This window comes from Lissotriton helveticus, chromosome 1_2 (genome assembly GCF_964261635.1).
Source record: "Lissotriton helveticus chromosome 1_2, aLisHel1.1, whole genome shotgun sequence".
Classification (NCBI taxonomy): Eukaryota; Metazoa; Chordata; class Amphibia; order Caudata; family Salamandridae; genus Lissotriton; species Lissotriton helveticus.
Genome location: NC_136058.1, coordinates 328648195 through 328672194, shown reverse-complemented (window position 1 = coordinate 328672194; position 24000 = coordinate 328648195). Strand labels below are relative to the sequence as shown.

The 24000-nt window shown below is 44.1% G+C and overlaps 1 protein-coding gene across 2 annotated transcripts in view; it reads right to left on the bottom strand.

The window, feature by feature from the left end:
- Window positions 1–2892: 2892 nt before the first annotated feature.
- LOC144802942 (uncharacterized) overlaps window positions 2893–24000 on the bottom strand; it is a 79430-nt gene continuing 58322 nt past the window's right edge. The window contains exons 3-4 of one of the 2 annotated variants that reach the window (XM_078671837.1): window positions 9722–9808; window positions 2893–9248 (exon numbers count right to left, since the gene is read on the bottom strand). In XM_078671837.1, the coding sequence (XP_078527963.1) occupies window positions 7165–8535 (1371 nt within the window). In that variant the 5' untranslated portion in view covers window positions 8536–9248; window positions 9722–9808 and the 3' untranslated portion in view covers window positions 2893–7164. The remainder of the gene's footprint in view (window positions 9249–9721; window positions 9809–24000) is intronic. The other variant, XM_078671836.1, reaches the window with a different exon arrangement.

The following is a 24000-nucleotide window of genomic DNA, read 5'->3' as shown; positions in this document are numbered from 1 at the left end:
CTCTTACTGCACTGTGCTGCCGTCTGGATTCCAGAGGTCCATGGCCTGCCGATGCCACAGGCAAGGCCCGAGTCCCGGGGCCCCACACTGGGATACAGAATAGAGCTGTTGAACTCCTCACTCCCCCACGGTAACGGTTTGCAGGTTTGGCTCATTGCGGGCGCTTCCAGGTCTTGCCCCCTACTCTTCGCTCCAGCGTTTACTCCTCATTGGTGCTCCACCCTTTAGCACAGTGATGCAGAGGGATGGTCTGAGTGAGCAACCAGGGTGGAAGATAAGGTATTACTTTATACTGATAATCTATGTAAATATTTGAGTAACCCTGAAATTTGAGGACCACAAATATTTCAGACTGAGATGATTTTGCAAATTCTATGGCCGCAGACTGACTTGGATAAGTTCTGTGATTACTTTGAGGCAGGAACCAGAGCAGTAGGAAACAGGCCCTTGAGGACATCTATCCCAATAAGAATTTCTGGTCTCAAAATCTTAACCTGGGCAGGTTTATTTCTGATAATTAGATACTCATTATTGAGGGAGAATCTGACATCATTGAATGAAAAACAAGTTGTGTCACGCGATATTGTCTTTGGGACCCAGCAGGGAGTCATTGGCACATTGATCCTTAATCTTGAGGGCACATCCTACATATAGTTGAACCAAACACAGCGTTTCACAACCCCCTACAAAGTTAAGTAATCTCCTTTCAGTCAAAGTCCGGGCGGGAAGTCTGGGTTTCCTAGAACTGGGCTCAGGGGGAATAGTGGATTGTAATATCATTCGTCTGGACTGCTTTATGCTAGTCCTGTAGGGTCACTGCTGTGGTCCACCTTAAGGAGATCAGAGGCCGATGAGCTCTCGGGAGAAGCCACAGCAATTGGCAGAGGGGTAGCGTACTACATTCTTGTTCTGTGAGGCACCAGGGTTTATCTTCGTCCGGGAACACCATGCCAATGCTGAGAATACCTGTACAGCTAAGAAGCAACATTTGATATCAGGGACTCCTATGTCACCCTTCTTCAACTCCTCACCAAAAGCGGCCTGGCTATCCTTGATGGCTTGTTAGCATCCGAGTGTGTAATTAAGGACATTTTATGGAATTCGTATTGGGAGGAAATGAAAAAGATAAAAGCAGTCTTGGCATAAAGTTAATTTTAATGCAGTTTATTGAAAACATCTTTTGTGACGGGCGTATTAACCACTCACAAATACTTGATCTCTTTGATGACCAGTTGCAGTCCAAAACCTACCTCCACTACTTTGCTTCCCGATTCTTCCCCACCCCCACTGACGTAAATTTCTAATGAACTTGAAACCTGCTGCGAGACAGAATCGCAAAAGCTCAGTCAGCAATGGAGATAGGGAGCTAAAGGGGATAGTCAAAAAACTGAACATCACTGGCAAAAGGGTAAATTTTACCTCTCTGCCATTGGTGTCTAGCTGTCATCAGTGAGTTAGTCACCACATGAAGGAAAAAGGTTCCATCATGAGGGAGAAAAGTGCGTTGGCCAGGTACAAACAGTCCATGTGATCCAAAGCCTTCTCTCCATCAATAGACAGAAGGAGTGTCAGTAAAGGTGGCTTTGTCAACCACTTAAGGGACAATTACCCATATGTCTATTCTTAACCAAGCTCGATTAGTAGGGAGAAACCAACCGAGGTCAGACACCTCTCAGCCGACAAACCAGTACTTCAGTGAAAATCTTCACTTCGCTATTGAGGAGTGCAATCAGGCGATTCCATCATCGTCTGAGTAACCTCTAGGGAGTCCAAGAGTGAGGTGTACCCTTTAGTCATATAGGGGTATATGTACTGAAACTGACACCAATGCATGGTCTGACCAAACGTGAGTGGCGATTGCCGGAAGAGCCAGCCCAAGGGTAGACAGTCAGGGAAACAAAAATCATATAGTTGATCCTGGAATGCAACCAGTGAATGTTAGAATAAAAAGTAGAATCCTTTCCCGAGCATGCAAGACGTCTGCGAATCTCAAAACATCTAGGGCCTATCAACAGTGGGCTCGAGGCCACCCTATATCTCCCCAAAACATGAGCTTGACAGTGTTGTGTCATGTACAAAAACAACCCACTCATTAGCTTGGGTACAGAAGATTGCAGCTCCACCCGGTGTCACACAGCCATAGGCCCATGAGAAAGAGAATTGCAAAGACTGCCAGCAGCAAACATGGTCCCGTACCATCCCCTGACACTTCGCTCTATCAGCTCCGCGAACCCATATGGACAAAGGTGCCCCATCAGCCCTCTCCACGGGCCACAGAACTACTGAAGGGATGTATGACGTTACAACGCAGGCTATTACAACGCCTGCCTTTACAACGTGGTTTTTACATCGCAAACCTTTACAACGCATAGCGCTTAGAGGTGCTGGATAGTGGTAAGTAGAATTTTCTATTCCAACTCCAGTCCCCGTGGACACTAGGGAAGGTGTTGGATAGAAAATTAAACTTATTCCCTATCCTAGAGCGCCCCCCTGCGCAATGCGTTGTAATGGTTTGCGTTGTAATGACTGCGTTGTAATGGTAGTGCGTTGTAATAGTTTCGTTGTAAAGGTTGTTCACCCTACTGAAGTTATGCTGACAGCAGCCATGTTGTTATGATCCCCCTTTGGCCGGAAGGATATTAATCTTCAGGAGTCTTGTAGCAGAATTAGGGGGTGTCCGGGCCCATGTCAATTGCACCTTCAAGTGCAGGAACATCTCCTGTGTGCAGACTGTCGGTCTTAGAGGCTCAAGTTTTGAACCTGACTGACCAACAGTGTTACAAAAGGCTATTCATACCGAAGAAGAAGACCCTAGACATTCACTTCAAGTGTTCTTCATTCGTAAATGAGAAATTCACAGAACTGTTGACAGAATGTGAGTTAATGAATCAATCAAATTTGAGATTGTACATTAATGCAGATTTCATGAAAGTGTTACATACATAGTACAGATGAATACATCAATGACAAAAATGCAAATTAACATTAGTTAATCAATTCATAATTTATAGTAGTAGGGAAACAAGGAACTGCTGCACCAAAAGTATAACTTACATCGAATGTCTAAAAACTAACTTAAAGGATCCATAGTTTAAAAGCACAATGGTTAAATTAAACTTGCAGAAAAATGTACCAGCAGCTTCCCCCAACCTATGGATGACATGATTTTTTAGGCTAATGACATCAATTTATAACTTAAAACTCACATACTTAAACAGTTCCTCTCTAGTTTAACTATGTTTCATAATTTTGGCCAATTATTACAGAACACACAGGTCACGTGATATTAGGAGGAGGTTATTACATAATTACAGCTTCTCACATTAGCTTTTTAAAAATTAATTGTTTCACTTTAAGGGCAAAAACGACATTGATAAAAGCAGCTTGGCTAATTGAAATTCTGTTTTCCTTTTTTTGTTTCCTTGAAGTCACAACTATGTGTACATTCCTTATTCTGCACGTCCGCACTGAAAGCTAGAGACAGATTTCTTATCAATTAACTAACCAAGACAATTCTCAGTGAACCCCACCTTGTCACACAGACAAGTAGCCATGTGACTAGGAAGAATAAAAGCTAATAACCAATGGTAACAATCTTTCTGGTGGATTCTCTCATCTGCCTGCAGATTCCTTACGAGCAGAATAATCTCAGGTGCAAATCTGGATCCAGAAACTTCAGAGTTCTCACATAGTCGGTAGTAGGCACTGTTTCGCATCAGCACGGAAGTGGCATCCAATGACGTCACTAAAGCCATAAGGCGCACATCCTAGCACAAGGACATTAGGCTTTACCCATTTTTTCCCAGCCTTCAAGACCAGCTACTGATTGACATTGATAGAGTGGTGAAGTACCAAAATGAATTTGGGATCTTATTAACTCTCCCTATAACACATCCATTAAACAAGGACGAGGGTGGTCAATGAGGAAGCTACAGGTAGATAGAGTGTACACAGTAATTATATTACTGCAATTAAGCAACTTTTTCTTTTGACGGACTTTGTGGAGGGTCAGGATGATGTCTACCACCTCCACTGGCAAGAGAAACGCATAGTGTAGTTGAAAGTTCCACCTCAAATACTTCTCTTTGGCTCCCATCAACAGATACTGGAGGGCACAGAACTGCTGATGTGCATTTTTGAAGAGGCAAAAAAGTCCACCCGAGAACTATCCCACTGGTGAAGATGTCCTGGATTACCTCCAGCGGAATAGGCCACGCATGATTGGCAGGATAAAGTTGCCTGATGCTGTTGGCATTTAGAGACCCCGCTACATGGCTGGTGGTGAGCCAAATCCCTTGGCAGTGTGTCCATGATAAGTCTCAATGCTTGCAGGCAAAGGAGATGAGACCCTACTCGACACCTTTCTTATTGACACACCACATTGCAGTTGAGTTGACCATCAAGATCTGGATTGACTGACCTTGGATGGAGGGAAGGAAGGCCTTGAGCACCGGCCGAAGTGCCTACCGTTCCTACAAGTTGATATGTGGAACCTGTTCTATCAGAGACCAGAGGCCTCTGATCCCCAGTTCTTCTTGGGGAGCTCCCCACCCTGAAATAGAAGCATCTATTAAGACACCATAGCCACAGCTCAACGTGGAGCAAAAGCCATCCTGCAACTCAGGTTCACCTTGTTTCCCCAACAAACCACTTATGCTGCAGAGCTGGGGGAGGTTATTTTGGGGAGTGACAGGTTTTCCACATCCTATAGCCACTGCCTGCAGAGGAACCACTGAAGGGCCCTCATGTGCCAAAGTGCACGTGGAACTAGGAGAAAGCAGGAACCCAACAGCCGGGGATTCATAGGCCCTTCAGAACTGGGATTCATGTGCTAAGTTGGAGAGAAGGAACACATTTCTGAATGTCGGCAATCCTCTGAGGTGGAGAAAATGAGTGGAGAAGAGTGATGTCCTGAACTGACCCTATGAACTAAAGTGGATGGGAGGGCTTCAGGTCGATTAAGACAGAAAAAAACAGGCAGCACAGCAGGGTTACTCTTGACTGTACATGGTGGGATACTGCCTCTGGCGATCAAACTTTAATTAGCCAGTCAAATGGGTTGGGAGAACAGGTATGCCTGACCTTCGCAGATGGGCTGCAACCACTGCCATCATCTTTGTGTGAAAACTCTAGGTGACAATGTCAACTTACACAGGAGCACCACAAACGGGTAGCACACAAAACCAACTAAACATGCATATACCTCAGATTGGACGGCAAGACCGGAATGTGGAAGAGGGCATCCTGCAGTCATATGACACCATTCAATCTCAATCTTCCAACACCAGTAACACTTAAGCAATTGACTACTATTGAACTTTTTTTGTTTTTGAGGCAGAAGTTCACATCTCTGAGGTCCAGGATCAGATGCAGAACGCCACCCATCCATCTCTGACACTTGCACCAAAGCTCCTTTCTGTAGGAATACTGCCTCCTCTTGCTGAGATTGGAAAGATACATCCAGATGGGGTTGGGGGGGGGGGACAGACAGGTGACTAGGGGGTGTAGCCTGGAGGCATGAAAGGGCATAGCCTTGTATGAGAGCCTTCTGGACCAGGAGAAAGGAGGACACCCCCATTCCCTCATGCTGTGTGTGTGTTAGGATAAGTGAACTAGATCTGCTATCCTGCTGGTGTAGGGGCGGACTCTGACTCTGCCCCAATTCTGTCTGACCTGAGGATGTTGCTGCTGCTGGAATTGGAGCTGGTTAGGGTTGACATGGAGAAAAGAGAAATTCACTCAACAAACCATGAAAAAGGTAATCTCTTGTAGGAGGTAGCAGTTGAAGTCCCAAGAGGTGGGCTGTAGCTTTGCTGGCTTTTAACATCTAAAATGTCAAATCCAAACAGGCACACCCTGTCAAACGGAAGGTCCATGAGCTTGTCATGGACATATGATTCCAGCAACAGGCGTCATCTTCAGATGCCTCAGAATGCTGCATCAGTGGTCTGAGGAAGTCTCATATTCGTCACAGACTTTCACTCTTTGCTCACGAGGCAGCATATACGTTATAAATTCATCAATTCACCAGAGGCATTTATATAAAAGAGGGTTCCTTTATGCTCGGAAACACAAGCCTGAAATCATTTATGTTCCTTTTGTTATGTATCCAAATTTCTTTTCCATAACCAAGGTTCCAGAAATGTGAAGCTGCGAGTCGATGAGTCTTAATTCTAGCTCCTAACAGCAGCAAATTTTAACTGCTCATGATTCAATCTTTAATTAACCGTCAAGGCTTCAGAAACCGATTAAGAGCTAAACTTTTCAACATCTCCTTCTCATAGCAAGAATGTTGCCATCATGCACTAATTCTGTCCATTCAACAGTTAGGATTTGATTAAAATATATTTACATACAATTAATCTAACTGTGACTCATACATAGTTAGTGATGAGCTAGCAAATCTCCCAAGGATCCAGCTCTATGTCGGACATGCAGAGAAGTGCCACTTTGGTGGCTTCATTTACAGAAACATGCGATGATGGAAAAGAGTATCAATTCTTCAGCATCAGGGCTTGTGGTGAAGGGGAGCGGGGTGCCATGCACTGTAAACATTAACTCAGAGAGTGACAGCTCACCTTTTCTTACTTTCAATTCTACTTTTGTATACCATTCTCTGGCCGTTGTCACTGATCCAGCAATGTTGCAGAAAATGACCAAACACCACAGTCAGCTGTGACTATTCACCAGTGGGAGATTGTTTAACTGTCTGGAGTGCATAGGGATTATAGGTTTTATCACTAATCCCTAAAGTTAGTTAAAAACTCCTTACTGGTACAAGCATTGTTCATAGAGTTGCTTTTACAGTTAGCAAGGTCAGATGTGCTTGGGAGTCTCTTTAGAAGCCTATTTCCGCAAATAAAACCCAACACTGTTCCTATTATTTTAATCTGCACTGCCCTAAAAAGAAATTAGCAATCGCTGAGAACAAACACTTTTATAATTCAAGAAATAGTTTTTTCTTCTTTTTTTGGAAGTTGGGTCTTAGATAATCAACTTTTCATCCTCTGGCATTTGAAAGTCCCACATAATTGTAATTTTATCATCTTCAGTAATTCGCTGATGGCTTTGTAGGCATGATAATTGACTACAGCTCTTCACATATTCACTGCTCCTGAATTGCATTTCTCTGTGTGTTTGCTAATGTCTTTGGAGATCTGATAACTAACAAAAGTTTTTCACACATTCATTGCCATGGTGTTGCTTTTCCCTTGTATGTATTTGCTGATGTCTTTGGAGATGTGAAAACCTACTAAAGCTCTTCACACACTCATTGCAATGGTATGGCTTTTCCCCTGTGTGTGCTCGCTGATGTCTTTGGAGGTGTGAGAATTGACTAAATTGCTTTGAACATTCACTACAATTGTATGGTTTTTCCCCTGTGTGTGACTGATAATGTCTTTCAAGGTGTGTTAACCGAGTAAAGCTCTTCCCACATTCACTACAATTATATGGTTTTTCCCCTGTGTGTGTTCGCTGATGACATTCTAGGGTTGACAACTGGCTAAAGCTCTTCATACATTCACTGCACTTAAATGGTTTTTCCCCTGTGTGTGTTCGCTGATGTCTTTGGAGGTGTGATAAACAGCTATAGGTCTTCTCACACTCATTACAATGGTATGGTTTTTCCCCCGAGTGTGCTCGCTGATGTATTTGGAGGTGTGAGAATCGACTAAATTGCATTGAGCATTCACTACAATTGTATGGTTTTTCCCCTGTGTGTGTTTGATAATGTCTTTCAAGGTGTGTTAACCGAGTAAAGCTCTTCCCACATTCACTACAATTATATGGTTTTTCCCCTGTGTGTGTTCGCTGATGACGTTCTAGGGTTGATAACTGGCTAAAGCTCTTCATACATTCACTGCACTTAAATGGTTTTTCCCCTGTGTGCGTTAGCTGATGTCTTTGTAGGATAAATAACTGACAAAAACTCTTCACACATTCATTGCACTTGAATGTTTTTTTCCCTGTGTGAGTTCGTTCATGATTCCTTAATGTTGAAGATTTGCTAAAACTACTTCCACAATCACTACAATGATATGGTTTTTCGCTTGTGTGTGTTCGCTGATGTCTTTGGAGGTGTGATAAACAGCTAAAGCTCTCCACACACTCATTGCAATGGTATGGTTTTTCCCCAGTGTGTGTTCGCTGATGTAGCTGTAGGTTTGATAAACGACTAAACTTCTTCACACATTCATTACAATGATATGGTTTTTCCCCAGTGTGTATTTGCTGATGTCTTTGGAGGTGTGATAACAGACTAAAACTCTGTACACATTCGCTACATCTGAATGGCTTTCCTACTGTGTGTGTTTGCTGATGCTCTTTTAGGAGTGCTAAATGACTAAAACTTTGCACACATTCAGTGCAATAAAAAAAGTCTTCTCTTGTATGAGTTGGCTGATGGTGCTTTAATACTGATGACAAACTAAAGATCTCACTGCATGTGTATGATTCTTCTTTCTTGATTAGTACCTCTGGATTGGGGATATATGTGTCCACTTCCCATGAATTTGCTTCCTGAAGAGCCAACATGGTTGATAAAGCACTTGTGCTATTCTCACATTTCCTGTATGTGTTGGTATTTAGGACATTTGATTTCCAATTTAAAAGTAAAGTGCTTACTGGTAAGTAAAGCGGTCACTACATATTGGCCACACTCATATAAAGTGTCAGGCTTCTTTAGATTGAATAACAGGTTTTTTTAATGCTTAAAAGTAAAGACTGATCTACCTCCTCTCTGTTACAAATTAAGACTACTATATATTTTAGCTAGCAGAAATTCGATTTCCTTTACCCGTCAGTTGGTTGTCTCCACTCAGTTGTGCTTTTCTCTGGTTGCTGTGGTAAAGCCGGGAAGAGTATACAAAACACTAGGAGCACTGATTGAGGGTCTGTTATTATTTAGGTATCAGAGCGCTGCGGTAACCACATCATACCAATTCCATGATCAAAGATGGTGTCTGATACCGGTTTATTCAGGAGGTGGTTGGTCAGTGTTGTTGCCTTAATATTCTACAGGTCATTTTTTAGTCTTGTAGTGTGGAGGTGCACAGCTCAGATTCTTACACTCATTGAATTGCTCTTGATTGCCTCTTCCACATCGGTCAGCTCATGTTCAAATTCAGTCGGTGACTGTACTTATGTTTTCCTGAATACTGGTGCTTGTTATTTTTGATAGTTGTTTTGCAGAGTTAAAGTATTATCTTCATTATTGATAATCTTTGCGTGCATTCAAGTCTTTTTTCCTGTTGAATGTAAAGAGATTTCAAATTACTAAATACAATTGTATTGGAATATGATTACGGAGTATTTATCTGGTTGTAAAATACATCTCTTCTTTATCATCTTTGAAACTTAGCAAGGTATATTTCACCATACACAAATATTTAAATAAGAATTATGTTAAACACATCACATCTTACTTCAGAAAAGGAGGGGATTTACCAGTGTTCACAGAGTAACTTAGTAAAGAAAGGGCGACCACAGAGCACCCAGGTGCTACAGGTACAGCTTTAGGAAAATGCAAATGATCAAGATTTCGTTAAAGACCAGATTGTTGAAAAAGAGGGATCAGGATGTACTGCTGGTTCTTCAGTTTCAAGAAGTATATAACAATGGTAACTCTTCAGGAAGAATATAACAAACCTAAATACATTCACATACTTCAGTGCTTTCCTGGTTACTATGAATAAGCTAAAGTGGCAACTCAGGTCTTTACCTTGCTGTTGTTAAGCAATCTTTGCCACTTTCTCAGCCCCACTGGGGGGGGGGGGGGGGTGTCCAAGCATTTCTGGTTCTTTGTAACCTGAAAGATAGCAGCATTATTGTGCGTTGAGGTAGATGTTTATTGTCGGGAATTCTGTCCATCTCCCTAAGTCTTTTGCAACTTTTTAGGGCCTGGTTCTAGTAAGCTATATTATTATGCAGTAAATAGATTCTTTAAACTCTCCCTTAGGATAATAAAGTTCAGATCTTGTTGCATTTCAAGATGCAGCTTTTTCCAGTGCATGGGTTCTTAGAAAAACAGAGTGAGAGGTTTATGGTAATGTCCAGCTTTTACATTTTGCACAGAGATAGGGCAAAACAAGCTTTGACTTATAAAGTAATATTCAAATAGATCAGTGATTTAGTCCTTATTTTAGAGAATCTATGATAACCAAGAAGTTACTTAACAAATACCCACAGCCAACGGATGTACTCATATTAATCATTTGTTTTCCTTTTCCTAACTTTCTAGGGTATCTTACTTAATGTTGTTCATTTGATGCCCAAGAAGCTGCTTTGTGACTGGCTTGGGCTTTGCCAGAGTGGGAGGAGATGAACAGGTATGTGCTTATGAGGTACAAACTGAGGAGGTGCACAGGTAGGTGCTTATGTGGTATAAACAAAGGAGGTGCACAGGTAGGAGCGTGTGAGGCAAAAAGAGAGGAGGAGCACAAGTAGGAGCTTGTGAGGCACAAACAGAGAAGGTGCACATGTAGGTGCTTATAAGATATAAGGAGTTTAGCAGGTAGGTTCTTATGAAGTACAGAGGAGTGCACAGGAAGATGCTTGTAGGTACAAACTGAGGAGATGCTCAGGTAGGTGCTTATGGGGTACAAACAGAAGAGGTGTACAGGTAGGTGCCAATGAGGTACAAATAGAGGAGGTGCACAGGTAGGTACTTATGAGGTACACACTGAAGAGGTGCAGAGGTAGGTGCATAGGAGGTATAAACAGAGGAGGTGCATAGCTGGGTGCTTGTGAGGCGCTAAGAGTGGAAGAACACCCGTAGGTGCATGTGAGGCATAAATATTGGAGGTGCACAGGTAGGTGTGTATGAGGTACCAACAGAGGAGGTGCACAGGTAGGTGCTTATGAGGTACACACTGAAGAGGTGCAGAGGTAGGTGCATAGGAGGTATAAACAGAGGAGGTGCACAGCTGGGTGCTTGTGAGGCGCTAAGAGTGGAGGAACACCCGTAGGTGCATGTGAGGCATAAATATTGGAGGTGCACAGGTAGGTGTGTATGAGGTACCAACAGAGGAGGTGCACAGGTAGGTACAAACTGAGGAGGTGCACAGTTAGGGGCTTATGAGGTACAAACAGAGGAGGTGGAAAGGTACATGCTTATGAGGTATAAACAGAGGAGGTGCACAGGTAGGAGCGTGTGAGGCAAAAAGAGAGGAGGAGCACAAGTAGGAGCTTGTGAGGCACAAACAGAGAAGGTGCACATGTAGGTGCTTATAAGATATAAGGAGTTTAGCAGGTAGGTTCTTATGAAGTACAGAGGAGTGCACAGGAAGATGTTTGTAGGTACAAACTGAGGAGATGCTCAGGTAGGTGCTTATGGGGTACAAACAGAAGAGGTGTACAGGTAGGTGCCAATGAGGTACAAATAGAGGAGGTGCACAGGTAGGTACTTATGAGGTACACACTGAAGAGGTGCAGAGGTAGGTGCATAGGAGGTATAAACAGAGGAGGTGCACAGCTGGGTGCTTGTGAGGCGCTAAGAGTGGAGGAACACCCGTAGGTGCATGTGAGGCATAAATATTGGAGGTGCACAGGTAGGTGTGTATGAGGTACCAACAGAGGAGGTGCACAGGTAGGTGCTTATGAGGTACACACTGAAGAGGTGCAGAGGTAGGTGCATAGGAGGTATAAACAGAGGAGGTGCACAGCTGGGTGCTTGTGAGGCGCTAAGAGTGGAGGAACACCCGTAGGTGCATGTGAGGCATAAATATTGGAGGTGCACAGGTAGGTGTGTATGAGGTACCAACAGAGGAGGTGCACAGGTAGGTAGAAACTGAGGAGGTGCACAGTTAGGGGCTTATGAGGTACAAACAGAGGAGGTGGAAAGGTACATGCTTATGAGGTATAAACAGAGGTGCACAGGTAGGTGCTTATAGGATATAGACAGAGGAGTTTAACAGGTAGGTGCTTATGAGGTACAGAGGAGTCTATAAGGAGGTGCTTGTGGGGTACAAATAGAGGAGGTGCAAAAGTAGGTGCCTATGAGGTACAAACAGAAGAGGTGCACAGGTAGGTGCTTATGAGGTATAAACCGAGGCGCTGCACATCTAGGTGAATGTGAGGTATCAACAAAGGAGGTGCACTGGCAGGTACAAACTGAGGACAATCCACAGGGAGGTGCATATGGGGTACAGACACAGGAGGTGCGCAGGTAGGTGCTTGTACGGTACAAACAGGAGGTGCGCAGGGCGATGCATAGGAGGTACAGACACAGGAGGTGCACAGGTAGGTGCTTATGAGGTACAAACTGAAGAGGTGTATAGGAGGTATAAAAAGAGGAGGTGCACAGGTAGGTGCTTGTGAGGCACTAAGAGAGAAGGAGCACAAGCAGGTGCTTGTGAAGCACAAACAGTGGGGGTGCGCGGGTAGGTGTGTGAAGTACCAACAGAGGAGGTGCACAGGTAGGTGCTCATGAGGTGCAATCAGAGGAGGTGCACAAGTAGGTGCTTTTGAGGCACAAAGAGAGGAGGCATCAGAAGCTCCCTGAACCTGCACGCCTTCAGGAAGGACCGTAAGACCTTTCTCTTCGTCTGAGCCAGAGCTGCCCCCCCTTGAGACCCTCACGGGTGAGTAGCACGCTCTATAAGCACCCTGATTGATTGACTGATTGTGTGGCACAAACAGTGGAGGTGCACAGGTAGGTGCATGTGAGGCACTAAGAGAAAAGGAGCACAAGTAGGTGCTTATGAGGTACAAACAGAGATGGTGCACATGCAGGTGTTTATGAGGTATAAAAGAGGAGGCGTATAGGTCGGCACTTGTGAGGTATAAACAGAGAAGGGGCACAGGTAGGAACTTGTGGGGCATAAAGTAAGGAGGAGCACAAGTAGGTGCTTGTGAGGCAAAAACAGAGGAGGTGCACATGTAGGTGCTTATATGATATAAAAAGCAGGTTTAGCAGGTAGGTGCTTATGAAGTACAGAGGAGTGCACAGGAAGATGATTGTGAGGTATAAACACAGGAGATGCACATGTAGGGGTGTATGAGGTACCAACAGAGGAGGTGCACTTGTAGGTACAAACTGAGGAGATGCACAGGTAGGTTCCTATGAGGTACAAATAGAGGAGGTGCACAGGTAGGTGCTTATAAGGTACACACAGAAGCGGTGCAGAGGTAGATGCATAGGTGGTATAAACAGAGGAGGTGCACAGGTGGGTGCTTGTGAGGCACTAAGAGAGGAGGAACACCAGTAGGAGCGTGTGAGGCATAAATAGTGGGGGGTGCACAGGTAGGTGTGTATGAGGTACCAACAGAGGAGGTGCACAGGTAGGCTCAAACTGAGAAGGTGCACAGGTAGGTGCTTATGAGGTATAAACAGAGGAAGTGGAAAGGTAGATGTTTATGAGGTATAAACAGAGGAGGTGCACAGGTAGGTGCTTATGAGGTACAAACAGAGGAAGTGGAAAGGTAGATGTTTATGAGGTATAAACAGAGGAGGTGCACAGGTAGGTGCTTATGAGGTATAAACCGAGCCGCTGCACATAGGTGAATATGAGGTGTCAACAAAGGAGGTGAACTGGTAGGTACAAACTGAGGACATGGACAGGTAGGTGCTTATGGGGTACAAACAGGAGGTGCGCAGGTCGATGCATATGAGGTACAGACACAGGAGGTGCACAGGTAGGTGCTTATGAGGTACAAACTGAAGAGGTGTATAGGAGGTATTAAAAGAGGAGGTGCACAGGTAGGTGCATGTGAGACACTAAGAGAAAAGGAGCACAAGTAGGTGCTTATGAGGTACAAACAGAGATGGTGCACATGTAGGTGTTTATGTGGTATAATAGAGGAGGCGTATAGGTCGGCACTTGTGAGGTATAAGCAGATAAGTTGTACAGGTAGGTGTGTGTTCCTCTCTGGGTCTCCTTCCGTCTGTACAGGGTGGGGTATTTGTGTACGCTGAATCCTGTTCCTATAGCCTCACCTGGGCATTTGTTGCATGGGTGTAACCACTTCGACCCTCTACTTAAGGGCAGTAGAGCTTCATAAAACACAAGACATGGAGGATTCCTGCCTGCATGAGAGGATCCAGGGGACTGTTCCGGTCCCAAACAATATTAGCCTGGGAGACACAAGGATCTTGGAAACACACTTGGGGCATTCCTACAATTGATCCAGGGGTTCATTTGCTATCAGTCCACTCTCTCAAACTCAGATCACTTTTCCAGAGCGGCTGGGACTACACCTGCCTCTACCCCCCCCCCCCACACCCTTCCCCTCCTTTAATGCTGGTTGTCTCTCCTACTACAATACTTATTGTAGACTTTGGTCCAGCAGACATGTTGCATCACAACTGTGGCAGATATCCTGCCCGCTTATTTACAATTACCACAAAACATAATGCACTTTTAACACCTTAGGAGCTTCGTAAATATGCCTCCCCAGTGCTGCGCTGTCCATTATCCAGTGCTGAATGGACGTCCAACGGTCGCACGCAGCACTGGGGAGGTAGTGCCCGTGACGACCGTTGGCCGACGGCAGCACTTAAAGGGTTAATATTATGGACAGGATAACCATCATGTTTGTGATGGAGTAACCCGCCCGCTGAAATCCAAATCAGGCCCTTGGTGTACATTATATCCAATGTCTTTTCTGTGTCAGAAAGTCTCAGTTTTATTAACGGCAGAGTAGTATCCCGCCACTGATGTGACTTGGAGTCATATTGCCACCCTCGCTGTTTTTCTTTTCCTAGAACCTGTCACTGATAGCCATAAATTGACCCAAGTCAATTTTCTTATTGATTCACTCTGATGATTCCAGTGACCAGTTCTCTTTACTGATTTCTCTCTTTTTTTTTACAATGTGCATCATCAGAGAAGAGGTCTGGATGCATACATGGGAGGCTTAACGGAGATCTAACCAACCATGATACTATACCCAGTTTAGTCTTCTGCAGTCACCCATTCCAATGGGTTCTAGGAATTTTTGTCTTTTTGTTACTGCATTTTCATCGCTTCTGTATAGACAAAGCAAGCCAAGTAATGCATACCCCGTGCCCCTGTGTTTTAATTCAAATGAGAGTTTACAACAGTGAACACTTGAGAAAATCTAAATTCTGAGTGTTCGTGCAAAATGTGTATGCTGGGACGCGAATATAATCAGATGGCAGAAAAGAAAGGAGGTGGAGCAGAGGAAAGACGGGATGAAAAGCGGGAAAACCACTGCAACTCCAAGGGGTCAGCCTTAAAATACAGATGACATTTACAACTTAGCTAAGAGACACTTTTTGGGTTTCATGGAGGGAGTGAAACTAATATGAACTGGTAGGGGCCCCAAATCCTCCAGGCTTTGGCAGTGGAGGACTTTTTAAGGGTGGACATCTTGGTCAAACGAGTTGACTTGAGGGACTGATTCACTTCCTAGAGTTCTGTTCTTGCTAGGTAGCTCAAGCTTTCATGATGGTCAGATAAATGTAGATAGTCAGTGGGGGAAGCAATGTGCTGACGGCTCACTTTGAACAAGGCATCTATGTATGACTTGTCCAAGGATCTTGGTTGGAGGAGGTTACCTGCAGTGAGTAGGCAAATGCCCAACATTCTAACCTGGAAAGCGTGTTACAGGATATATGTCATGTTTTTTATGTTTTCCAATTTTTGTGGTCTGTATTTAATTTATTTATACATGCATTCATAGATAGGTTTTTTATGACGACATTTTTGTTTTTCATTCACAAGTATATTATGTATTATTGTGATACTACAACAAATAGTTCATATAATATATAAAAGTGGTTTGATCTATGTTAAGTTTAAGTAGGAATGCAACATAATTCATGCTTATTTTTGCATTTTACTTGACAAATCACAATGTCTGCCTCCTACTGACATAATGACAAAAAGTGTATTTAACCTCGAAGTACATGCATTTCACCAAAGAGGACTGTTGCAAAGTCATCCTGTGCCCTGGGCACCCCCATTTTTTGATGACCGGTACAGGTGGTAACTGACTGCCTAACCAGACCCAGGGCCAGTGCTATGCTGAAGACACACTTCGACTACAGTGAAAGCACCTACATACACTAGGGTACACTGTGGTATAGGGTACCCATGATTGGCATGACCTCCCCTATAAGGCCCTAGTACATAATAGGGCAGGGGGATAAAAAGTACCTTTATGTCCGTAATATAGAATAGGAGATGGCAGTTTAGAGGCCAGCAGCCACTTCTACACTTGCGTGTGTGCACTGCTGAAGGTCAGCTGAAAAGCAGTCATGTTCCAAGACTACTTTTAAAATGTACATTGTGCCCAAACTTGACTTTGGTGCTTGGGGATCTTAAACATTCTTTAACTACAATATTGTGGCATATTACATAAAGGCAGGGTCTCCCCTAGGTGTGGGTTATGGTACTATTTAGTAAGAAGATCCATACAAAAGAGGTTTTATATGCCTTGATGATAGTGAAATTTCCAATTTCACTTCCCACATTGTAGTAAAGTGCTTCCCAAAATCGACTTGTGGTAGGAGCTCTGTGGAGTGAGAATCTGCATATGTTTTGTATATTCAGAACCCCTAAAGTCTCCCCTAGGTGTTCCAGGGATAGGGAGGGTCCTGTAGATATAAACAGGGCCCTTATAAAAGATGTTTATAAGCCCTGGTGTTGGAGAAATTGCCCAGTTCATTTCCCCCTTTCCAGATCCCCAGCCACATAGGTTAACATGAGAGTCAGTTCTGGTGCAAAGGAATGCCAGAGCAAAGTGGAGGAGTTGTAAACCATGAGCTTAAAAGGCCCGGGAGGACAGGGAGGGAAAGCCAGGTCCATTGATGCCCACTCCCTCTAAACCTAGCTAGATGGCAGGCTTAAGGATGGAATGCATGGAATACCAGGGCGAGGGAGACTATGTAGATGAGCCATCCTAGAGGTTGGTTTAGCCAGCTGTTTCTCTCTGCTGAGACTGCAGCCATATTGAATTTTGGAGAAATAAAGCTTTCTGGGAGACCATAGTACTTTACTTTTGGAGAAAATGGTCATACTTTGGGGCATTGCCCTGCCCCTCATTGGACAGGGGTGCCCTTCTGTTTGACCTCAGAAAACACTGAATAAGTATTTGAGAGGGGCAGTGCCTCCAGTAGATTTGTAAGGGGTTTGTGGGAATTGAAGTTCCAAACTTTCAAGGACCATCTTGGAGATTCCAGACCCTTGTAGTAGGTTTTGGGCACTTTGGGACCCTCAAAGGAACTTCAGGAAGAAGTTCCAGAAGTTTATAGAACTTCTGAGCAACTCTGAAAAAAAGCTCTATAAGTGGACTGACTTGACCTGGACAGAAAAGCCGGTGACCCTGAACTGCGAGCCGCCCTGCCCTCCAGGTTAGTCCCGCTAAAAAGCTCCGGAGGTCAGACTTCGAGTTTGACCATGAGCTGGTCAAACTCCAAGCTGGCGAACCCTCACCGAATCTAGCCTGGTGAACAGCATTGAGGGACCACGGGAGAAAAAACTTCCTCAAAAGTTTCTACGTCCGAACTTAGAAGAGGTGACCACGTCCAACCGCGAGAGCAAGTCGGCCTGGATCTCTGGTTCGTCCCGCTGGAAAGGTCCGAAGGTCTAACTTCCTTAAGTTTGACTGGGAGCTCCTCGCAAGGAAAGCCGGCGAACCCTCACTGAATTCGGACTGGTGGAGAGCTTCGAGGGACCGAGGCCTACCGCGAAAGGGGAAGAGAAAAAGAGAGAGTGAGAAAAAAAAAAAAAGAGCGAGAGAGAGCGAGAGAGAGCGAGCTCTACAGTTCCCTACAATGGATTATTTTGGGTTTGGGATCATTTTAAAGATACAAATATTTCCTATTTGTATAAATTGGTGCAGCATTTTTATTAAGTGTTAAATGGTTTACATACCAGTCTCTAAAGTTAAGCCATCCTGATCGCAGCCAAGCTACCAAGGGTAGAGATTAGGAATAACTTTTTGATACCTACTCTAAGCCTTACATTGTGCCAGTGGCCTTATTGCCAATGGTAGATATATATTTACCACTACTTATCCACTTTCCAACAAGAACATCTTGTGATTTCCAGAAAGAATAAGGCTTGTGATGCAGACATCTCAGCTCTGAAGACTATGGACTTGTAGCTCAGCTTGATCATTGTTGTCTCATGGGAAACCGCCATCACAATGAGGTTTTTACCACACGTTGCTATTACATTGCATGCGTTACAATGCATGCGATGTTACAACGCGTGGTAAAAACCACGCATACCATTACATCACATACGCTTTTACAATGCATGCAATGTAAAGGCTATCCACGTCGTTGTGAGGAAACTGAGGCTGTTTCCTCACAACGACGAGGACCCTTGACGATGCAGGAAGCAGGAACCGGGAGCAGAGATGTCGACGCTGGAACCACGAGGAAAGAGGTAAGGCTGATTAGGCTTAGGGTAGTGTCGTAGTGTTTAGGGTAGTGTAGGGGTGGGTAGTGTAGTAGGGTTTTAGAGTTTAGGGTAGGGTGGGAGTAGTGTGGGTAGTGTTGTAGTGTAGTAGTGTTTTAGGGTTTAGGGTAGTGTGGGTAGTGTAGTAGTGTTTACGGTAGTGTAGGGGTGGGAGTAGTGTCGGTAGCGTTGCAGTGTAGTAGTGTTGTAGGGTTTAGGGTGGGAATAGTGTGGGTAGTGTTGTAGTGTAGTGTAGTGTAGGGGTGGGAGTAGTGTGGGTAGTTTAGTAGTGTTTTAGGGTTTAGGGTAGTGTAGGGGTGGGTGTAGTGTGGGTAGTGTTGTAGTGTAGTAGCCGTTTAGGGTAGTGTAGGGGTGGGAGTAGTGTGGGTAGTGTTGTACTGTAGTAGTGTTTTAGGGTTTAGGGTAGTGTAGAGGTGGGAGTAGTGTGGGTAGTGTTGTAGTGGTTTAGGGTAGTGTAGGGGTGGGAGTAATGTGGGTGGTGTAGTAGTCTTTTAGGGTTAGTGTAGCGGTGAGAGTAGTGTGTTGTGTAGGGGTAGGGTTGTCACTTACCTTGCAAAACTTTAACTAAGAGTATGGCTTTACCATGCATGCCGTTGCGTTGTAATGGCATGCGTGGTAAAGGCATACTCGTGGTAAAAGTATGCAATGAACATTTTTTTTTATTGTTTCAGTTAATTAAAACCATAACAATACATTTTATAAAATCAACTACTGCATTTAAAATTTCCTTATGTATGGATACATTCTCTGTTAATTCATTCTAAATCTAGTGCCAGAATATGTTATTTAAAAAGGATCAAGCAATCCGTATAGTTTATAGTTCCAAGAGTTCTGGTATTATACATTATTAAGTTCAAAAGAGCCCTCTTCCAAAACAACCGCTGTTATATTATCCTTTTGTGGACAGGATACCAGGTTGTGTTTCAGCGCGAGCTACGAGGAACTTTAATAATAGGCAGTTCAAGCGGGTGTCTGTTAAGTTCAAAGTTGACATAATCGCCGATCTACACGTTCCTATGCCTCGCTCGTTCATAGCCTTTTTTAGGAAGGCGGCTCGAGCTTGGGCTAGGTTCGGGCAGATACAAACAAGATGAATGAAGTCCTCCTTGCTGCTCCCACATAGTCTACAGATTTTAGGTCCGTCATGCACCCAAATTGGTTGGTCCATGGTTGATGGAAAATTTCCCAGACGGAGCCCCATTAACTTTTGTTTTCTATGAACTGGGAATGTAATTGTTAGATATGGGGCTGCAGTGAGCGTTTTGTAGTTTCATATGACCATCCAAGCGTGTTTTCTTGTGCTGAAGGTGGCTTTGTCAAGTAGAAGAGAGTGGAATTTTGTGGTCTTATTTATGGCTTGTTTGAACGCTGGGTAAGGCAGGTTGAGTTCCCAAAGATTTCTTGTTCCAGTCTCAGTTATGGCCTTCTCAAGGTACTGGTTGATTGGGGATTTAGCATCAGCTTTTATTTCTTCCCACAGTGATTGATGCAGTTCGGAGGTTGCCATATTCTGTTTCAAGCTGTACCAGTACTTGATATTTGCGCACTTTCTTCCCACTGTTTCATTTATTATTCCAAATTCTAATATCGTCTGAGCTGGTGAAGCTCCCTGTTGAATTTGGAAGGCGGATTTAAAGATGGCTGTCTGCATTTTGTTGAGCAATTCCGTGTCTTTCCCGTGCAATCCTACGCTGCCGTATGACAGGGTGGGAAGCACTTTTGCTTTTATCGTTGCCAATAAAGGTTTGTATGATGGCCCCATAAGCTTTTTAGCTAAAGATCTAAAGGCAAATGAAAGTGAGTTTGCTCTCTGGGCAATGTACGTCTTTTGCTGCTGATGGTTATGTCGATTATCAAAGTAGAAGCCCAAGTACTTGTAGTTGGTCACGGCCTCTAGTTTTGTTCCCTCCAGTTGGATGGGTGGGTTGGCTGACCGTCGTCTGGTAATGACCATTGTTTTTGTTGTATTTATCTCCAGGTTGTTATTTTTTATAAATTCCGCTAGCCCTACTAGTGACCTTTAAAGGCCAATCTTCGTTAGGCTCAACAATACCACGTCATCCGCGTAGGATAAAGGAGTTAGAGATAAGAAGCCTAATTTGGGTGGATGGGATGAGATCTTATTTAGGGTTGGGGCTAGGTCTGCCATAAAAAGATTAAAAAGGTGCCGGGCCAGAACACAGTACTGCTTAAGACCGTTGCTAGTGTTGATTTTTCATGAGAGCCGTGTTCCATTCCCCAGTTTTATTTCCATCCAAGTGTTGGAATAAAGGAGTAAAATTCCTCTCAGTGTTGTCCGGGATGTTCCAACTGCGCAGCTTCCTCCATAAGAGGTTACGATCTACGCTATCGAAAGCCACCTTTAGGTCGATAAAACATAGGTGGAGTGGCTGTTTTTTTCGTAGGTATTTGTCGGCTAACACAGAGAGACAAAATGTTTGTCATTGTCCCGGTCCCTTTCCTGAAGCCTGTTTGATTGGGCGGTATTCTCTTTGCGGCATCAGACCAATTTGTTAGATCTTCCAGGATTAGGGATGCAAAGTACTTCGCCTCCACGTCCAGGAGGGCGATCAGTCTGTAATTTGCTAGGGATGTTCTGTCTCCCCCTTTGAAGATGGGTGGGATTATGGAGCCCAGCCAGCTTGATGGTATTTGGTTTTCACTTTCTATCTCAAATAGTTTTTTTTATTTTCCGCTCAAAAAATCCGGATCAGTTTTGAAGACTATTGGTGGTATCCCGTTCGGCCCTGGAGCTCCACTGCCACGTGTTTTCCTTAGAATTTTTCCTATGTCCTCTTCACGAAACCATGTGTGTTTGGACTTGTTTGTTGTCTCCTTCTCCCGTGGCTGAACCACGTCAGAGTGAAGCCTTGTTGTAAGGAGATCCCCTTCTGGTGATTGATTTGCTCTGCATTCTTCCTTCGGATGTGGTGTTTGCGTGCAAGGGGTTTTGGGTTCACCACTGGAAACGGTGCTCGCTTTTCTTTGTTTGTCCCTTTGTTGGTATTTTGTTGGTTTGCTTCTGTGTTGGGCTGGTCAGGTGTTGCTTCCGAGAACCTTTGTATTAATAGCGCGGCCCAATCCGCTTCTTGGACATTAGATGATATTGGGTTTGAAGGATGGTTTAAACTGTTTATGATCCTCCAGAATGCGTTTGAGTTGGTGTTCTTTGCCGTGCAGAGTAGTTTTGCCCAGAAGTCATCCTTCAGAGATCTTTTATGTTCCCATATTTTCTTTTTGTACTCTCTTAAGGTTCTGTCTTTGAGCCCAGTCTTTTGGGGACGTAGTTGTCTTTTTTAATGCTCTGGCATTTCTCCTTATTTCTATTTTGAGCTTCACCAGGTTCTTTGGCAGTGGGATTTTGTTAATTAGGGGCCGTGTTTTTTTGGGATGGGCATAGTTGTTGTTAGCTTTTTCGTGAAGTCCTCCTATTTTTGTACTTGGTTGCCTATAGTTGTCTCACTCTCCGTTTTTAATCTCTGTACGTTTACCTGCAGCTCATCGATGTTAGCCGTTGTCCAGTTAAGTCGTTTCAGGTTGGTGGAAGAGGAACTATCTCCCACTGACTTAGAACTACGATGTTTGGTGAGTTTTAGATTAAAATAGGTGTGCGGATATGAATGATCACTTTTTGATGTGTATTCAATTGGAAATTGCTGGACAAATGGCAATAATGGAAGTGAGACTGCTGTGTAGTCGAGTCTTGAAGTGGTCCAGGTTCCTAGATGGGTGTACTGCGGTGGATTATCACCTGGAGTTCTTCCGTTGAGGAACCGCAGTCCAAGGAATTCCAAGGTTGTTACCAATTGTTGACCGATTGGATCGAAGCGCTCTGTTTTAAGCTGGCTTTGTGGTTTAACATTCTAGAATTCGTTGGCAGCTGCTAACATCTCGTCCTCCTCTGGTGTATAGATTAAATTTGAGTTAAAGTCACCTGTTAGGATGACTTCCCAGGTGGGGTTGTTATTTCGAATGTCCCTAATTATGGATACTAGCTGATCCAGCTGGGCTTGTTTCTCTTTCACCTTTGGAGGTGCATAGAAATTAACCAATAGTACCGGAGCTGATCTGCCAGGTAGAGATAGTTTTATTAATTGTGTGTTTGGACCTTGCGGTGCTATTTGTTCTGAATTAATATTGATATCTGACGAGATATAAACTGATAGTCCCCCTTTTGGTCGACCGTGGTTAAAAAATGTTCTTGCAGGAATGTTAAAGTGTGTGTAGCCAATAAGAGGTAGCCCCTCAAGTGCCCAAGTTTCTTGAAGGGCGATGATATCGCATGCAGTCCAATTATGGAGGGGGCAAACCATCTTCCAGCCATTTCCTGGGCCCGGCTATATTCCAAGATAGTAGATGAAAGATTTCCTGACTATTATCCTTTTCGGGTTTTTGGGATGGTCAGTTTTTCTTCTGTTTGTTCAATGTGTCTGTTAGACCGCACCAGTAATCGGCGTCGTCTTTGAAGTTTACTTGTTTGCCTGTGTTGAACAGTGGATGGATTGCCGGTGATAGGCTGTTCCCTCTTGCATTCCGTAGTACTGAAACTGCCTGGACTTTTTGTTCTAACAGATTTTCTTTTTTTTCTTTTTTTGCCGAACGTTCTTCTAGAGGGCCTGGATAGCGTGGTTTTGCCTGCCTGGAGAGCCTTATACCCCATGAGTCGAACCTCTCTCTAAAGGATAGTATTAACTGAGCGATCTCTGCTGTTCGCCATGTTGGTAATGTTTGTTCCAATGAGTTATTGTTATCTTGCTTTTGGAATTTGACTGACAGTAAGTCTGCGTTGGTTAGATGTTGTAGCCCTTCAGTGTTGGCGTAGAGTTTAAATATATTGCCCCTGTTGAGAATGTCATGCCTCCCCTGAGTTTCGTATTCGGGGTGAAGAGGAGTTGTTTGAGATGTAAATCGTCTTTGCTAGACCAATTCCCAGAGCCTTTCCCCAATTCTAGTCTGCAGTCTGAACTGATTCCGCAATAAAGCCCAGTCCCTGCGGATATTTGTGTTCAGTGCGTACCGATTGCCTATGCGCATTGGGATGTCATAATCCTTGTGATCTGATTGCTCTCTTTCGTCAAACCTCCGCTCGTGACTGGGCTGGTCTTGGGGGCTCTGATGTGCTCCAACTCTGTCCCCCTCTCTAAGGTTGCATCCTCCATACAGTTCAAATTTACACTTCGACCTCCGCGACTTAGTAGAATTTTTATGTCCGCGATAGGGGGTAGGCTTTTTTCGCCCTCAACCTGGAGTTTCCAGTTTGGGGTTCTTTCAATGATTTTAGGTGATACCTCTTGGTTGTTGGTTGCATTAGCAGGCTGGTCTTGCTGGAGGGTCCCGCGTAACGTACCTTGTGACCTGCTTTGTCTGGGGTTTATTTCTTCTCTGCCTTGTGGGCACCGTTTAATTCCTTCAGGCCACTTTTCCAGATTCACGTCGGCTTTTTGTCCGGCTGGTGTTGATTTTTTGTTCTCGGCCACCTCTCTGCATTTTGCTGTTGTCTCCGAGGTTGTAGGTTGCCCTAGGGGGCCAATTGGATGTGATGAACTTCCGCTTTCTGTGCGACTACTTTTTTCCGTGGTGTCGTTGGTCTGTGTTAAATTGCCCATGC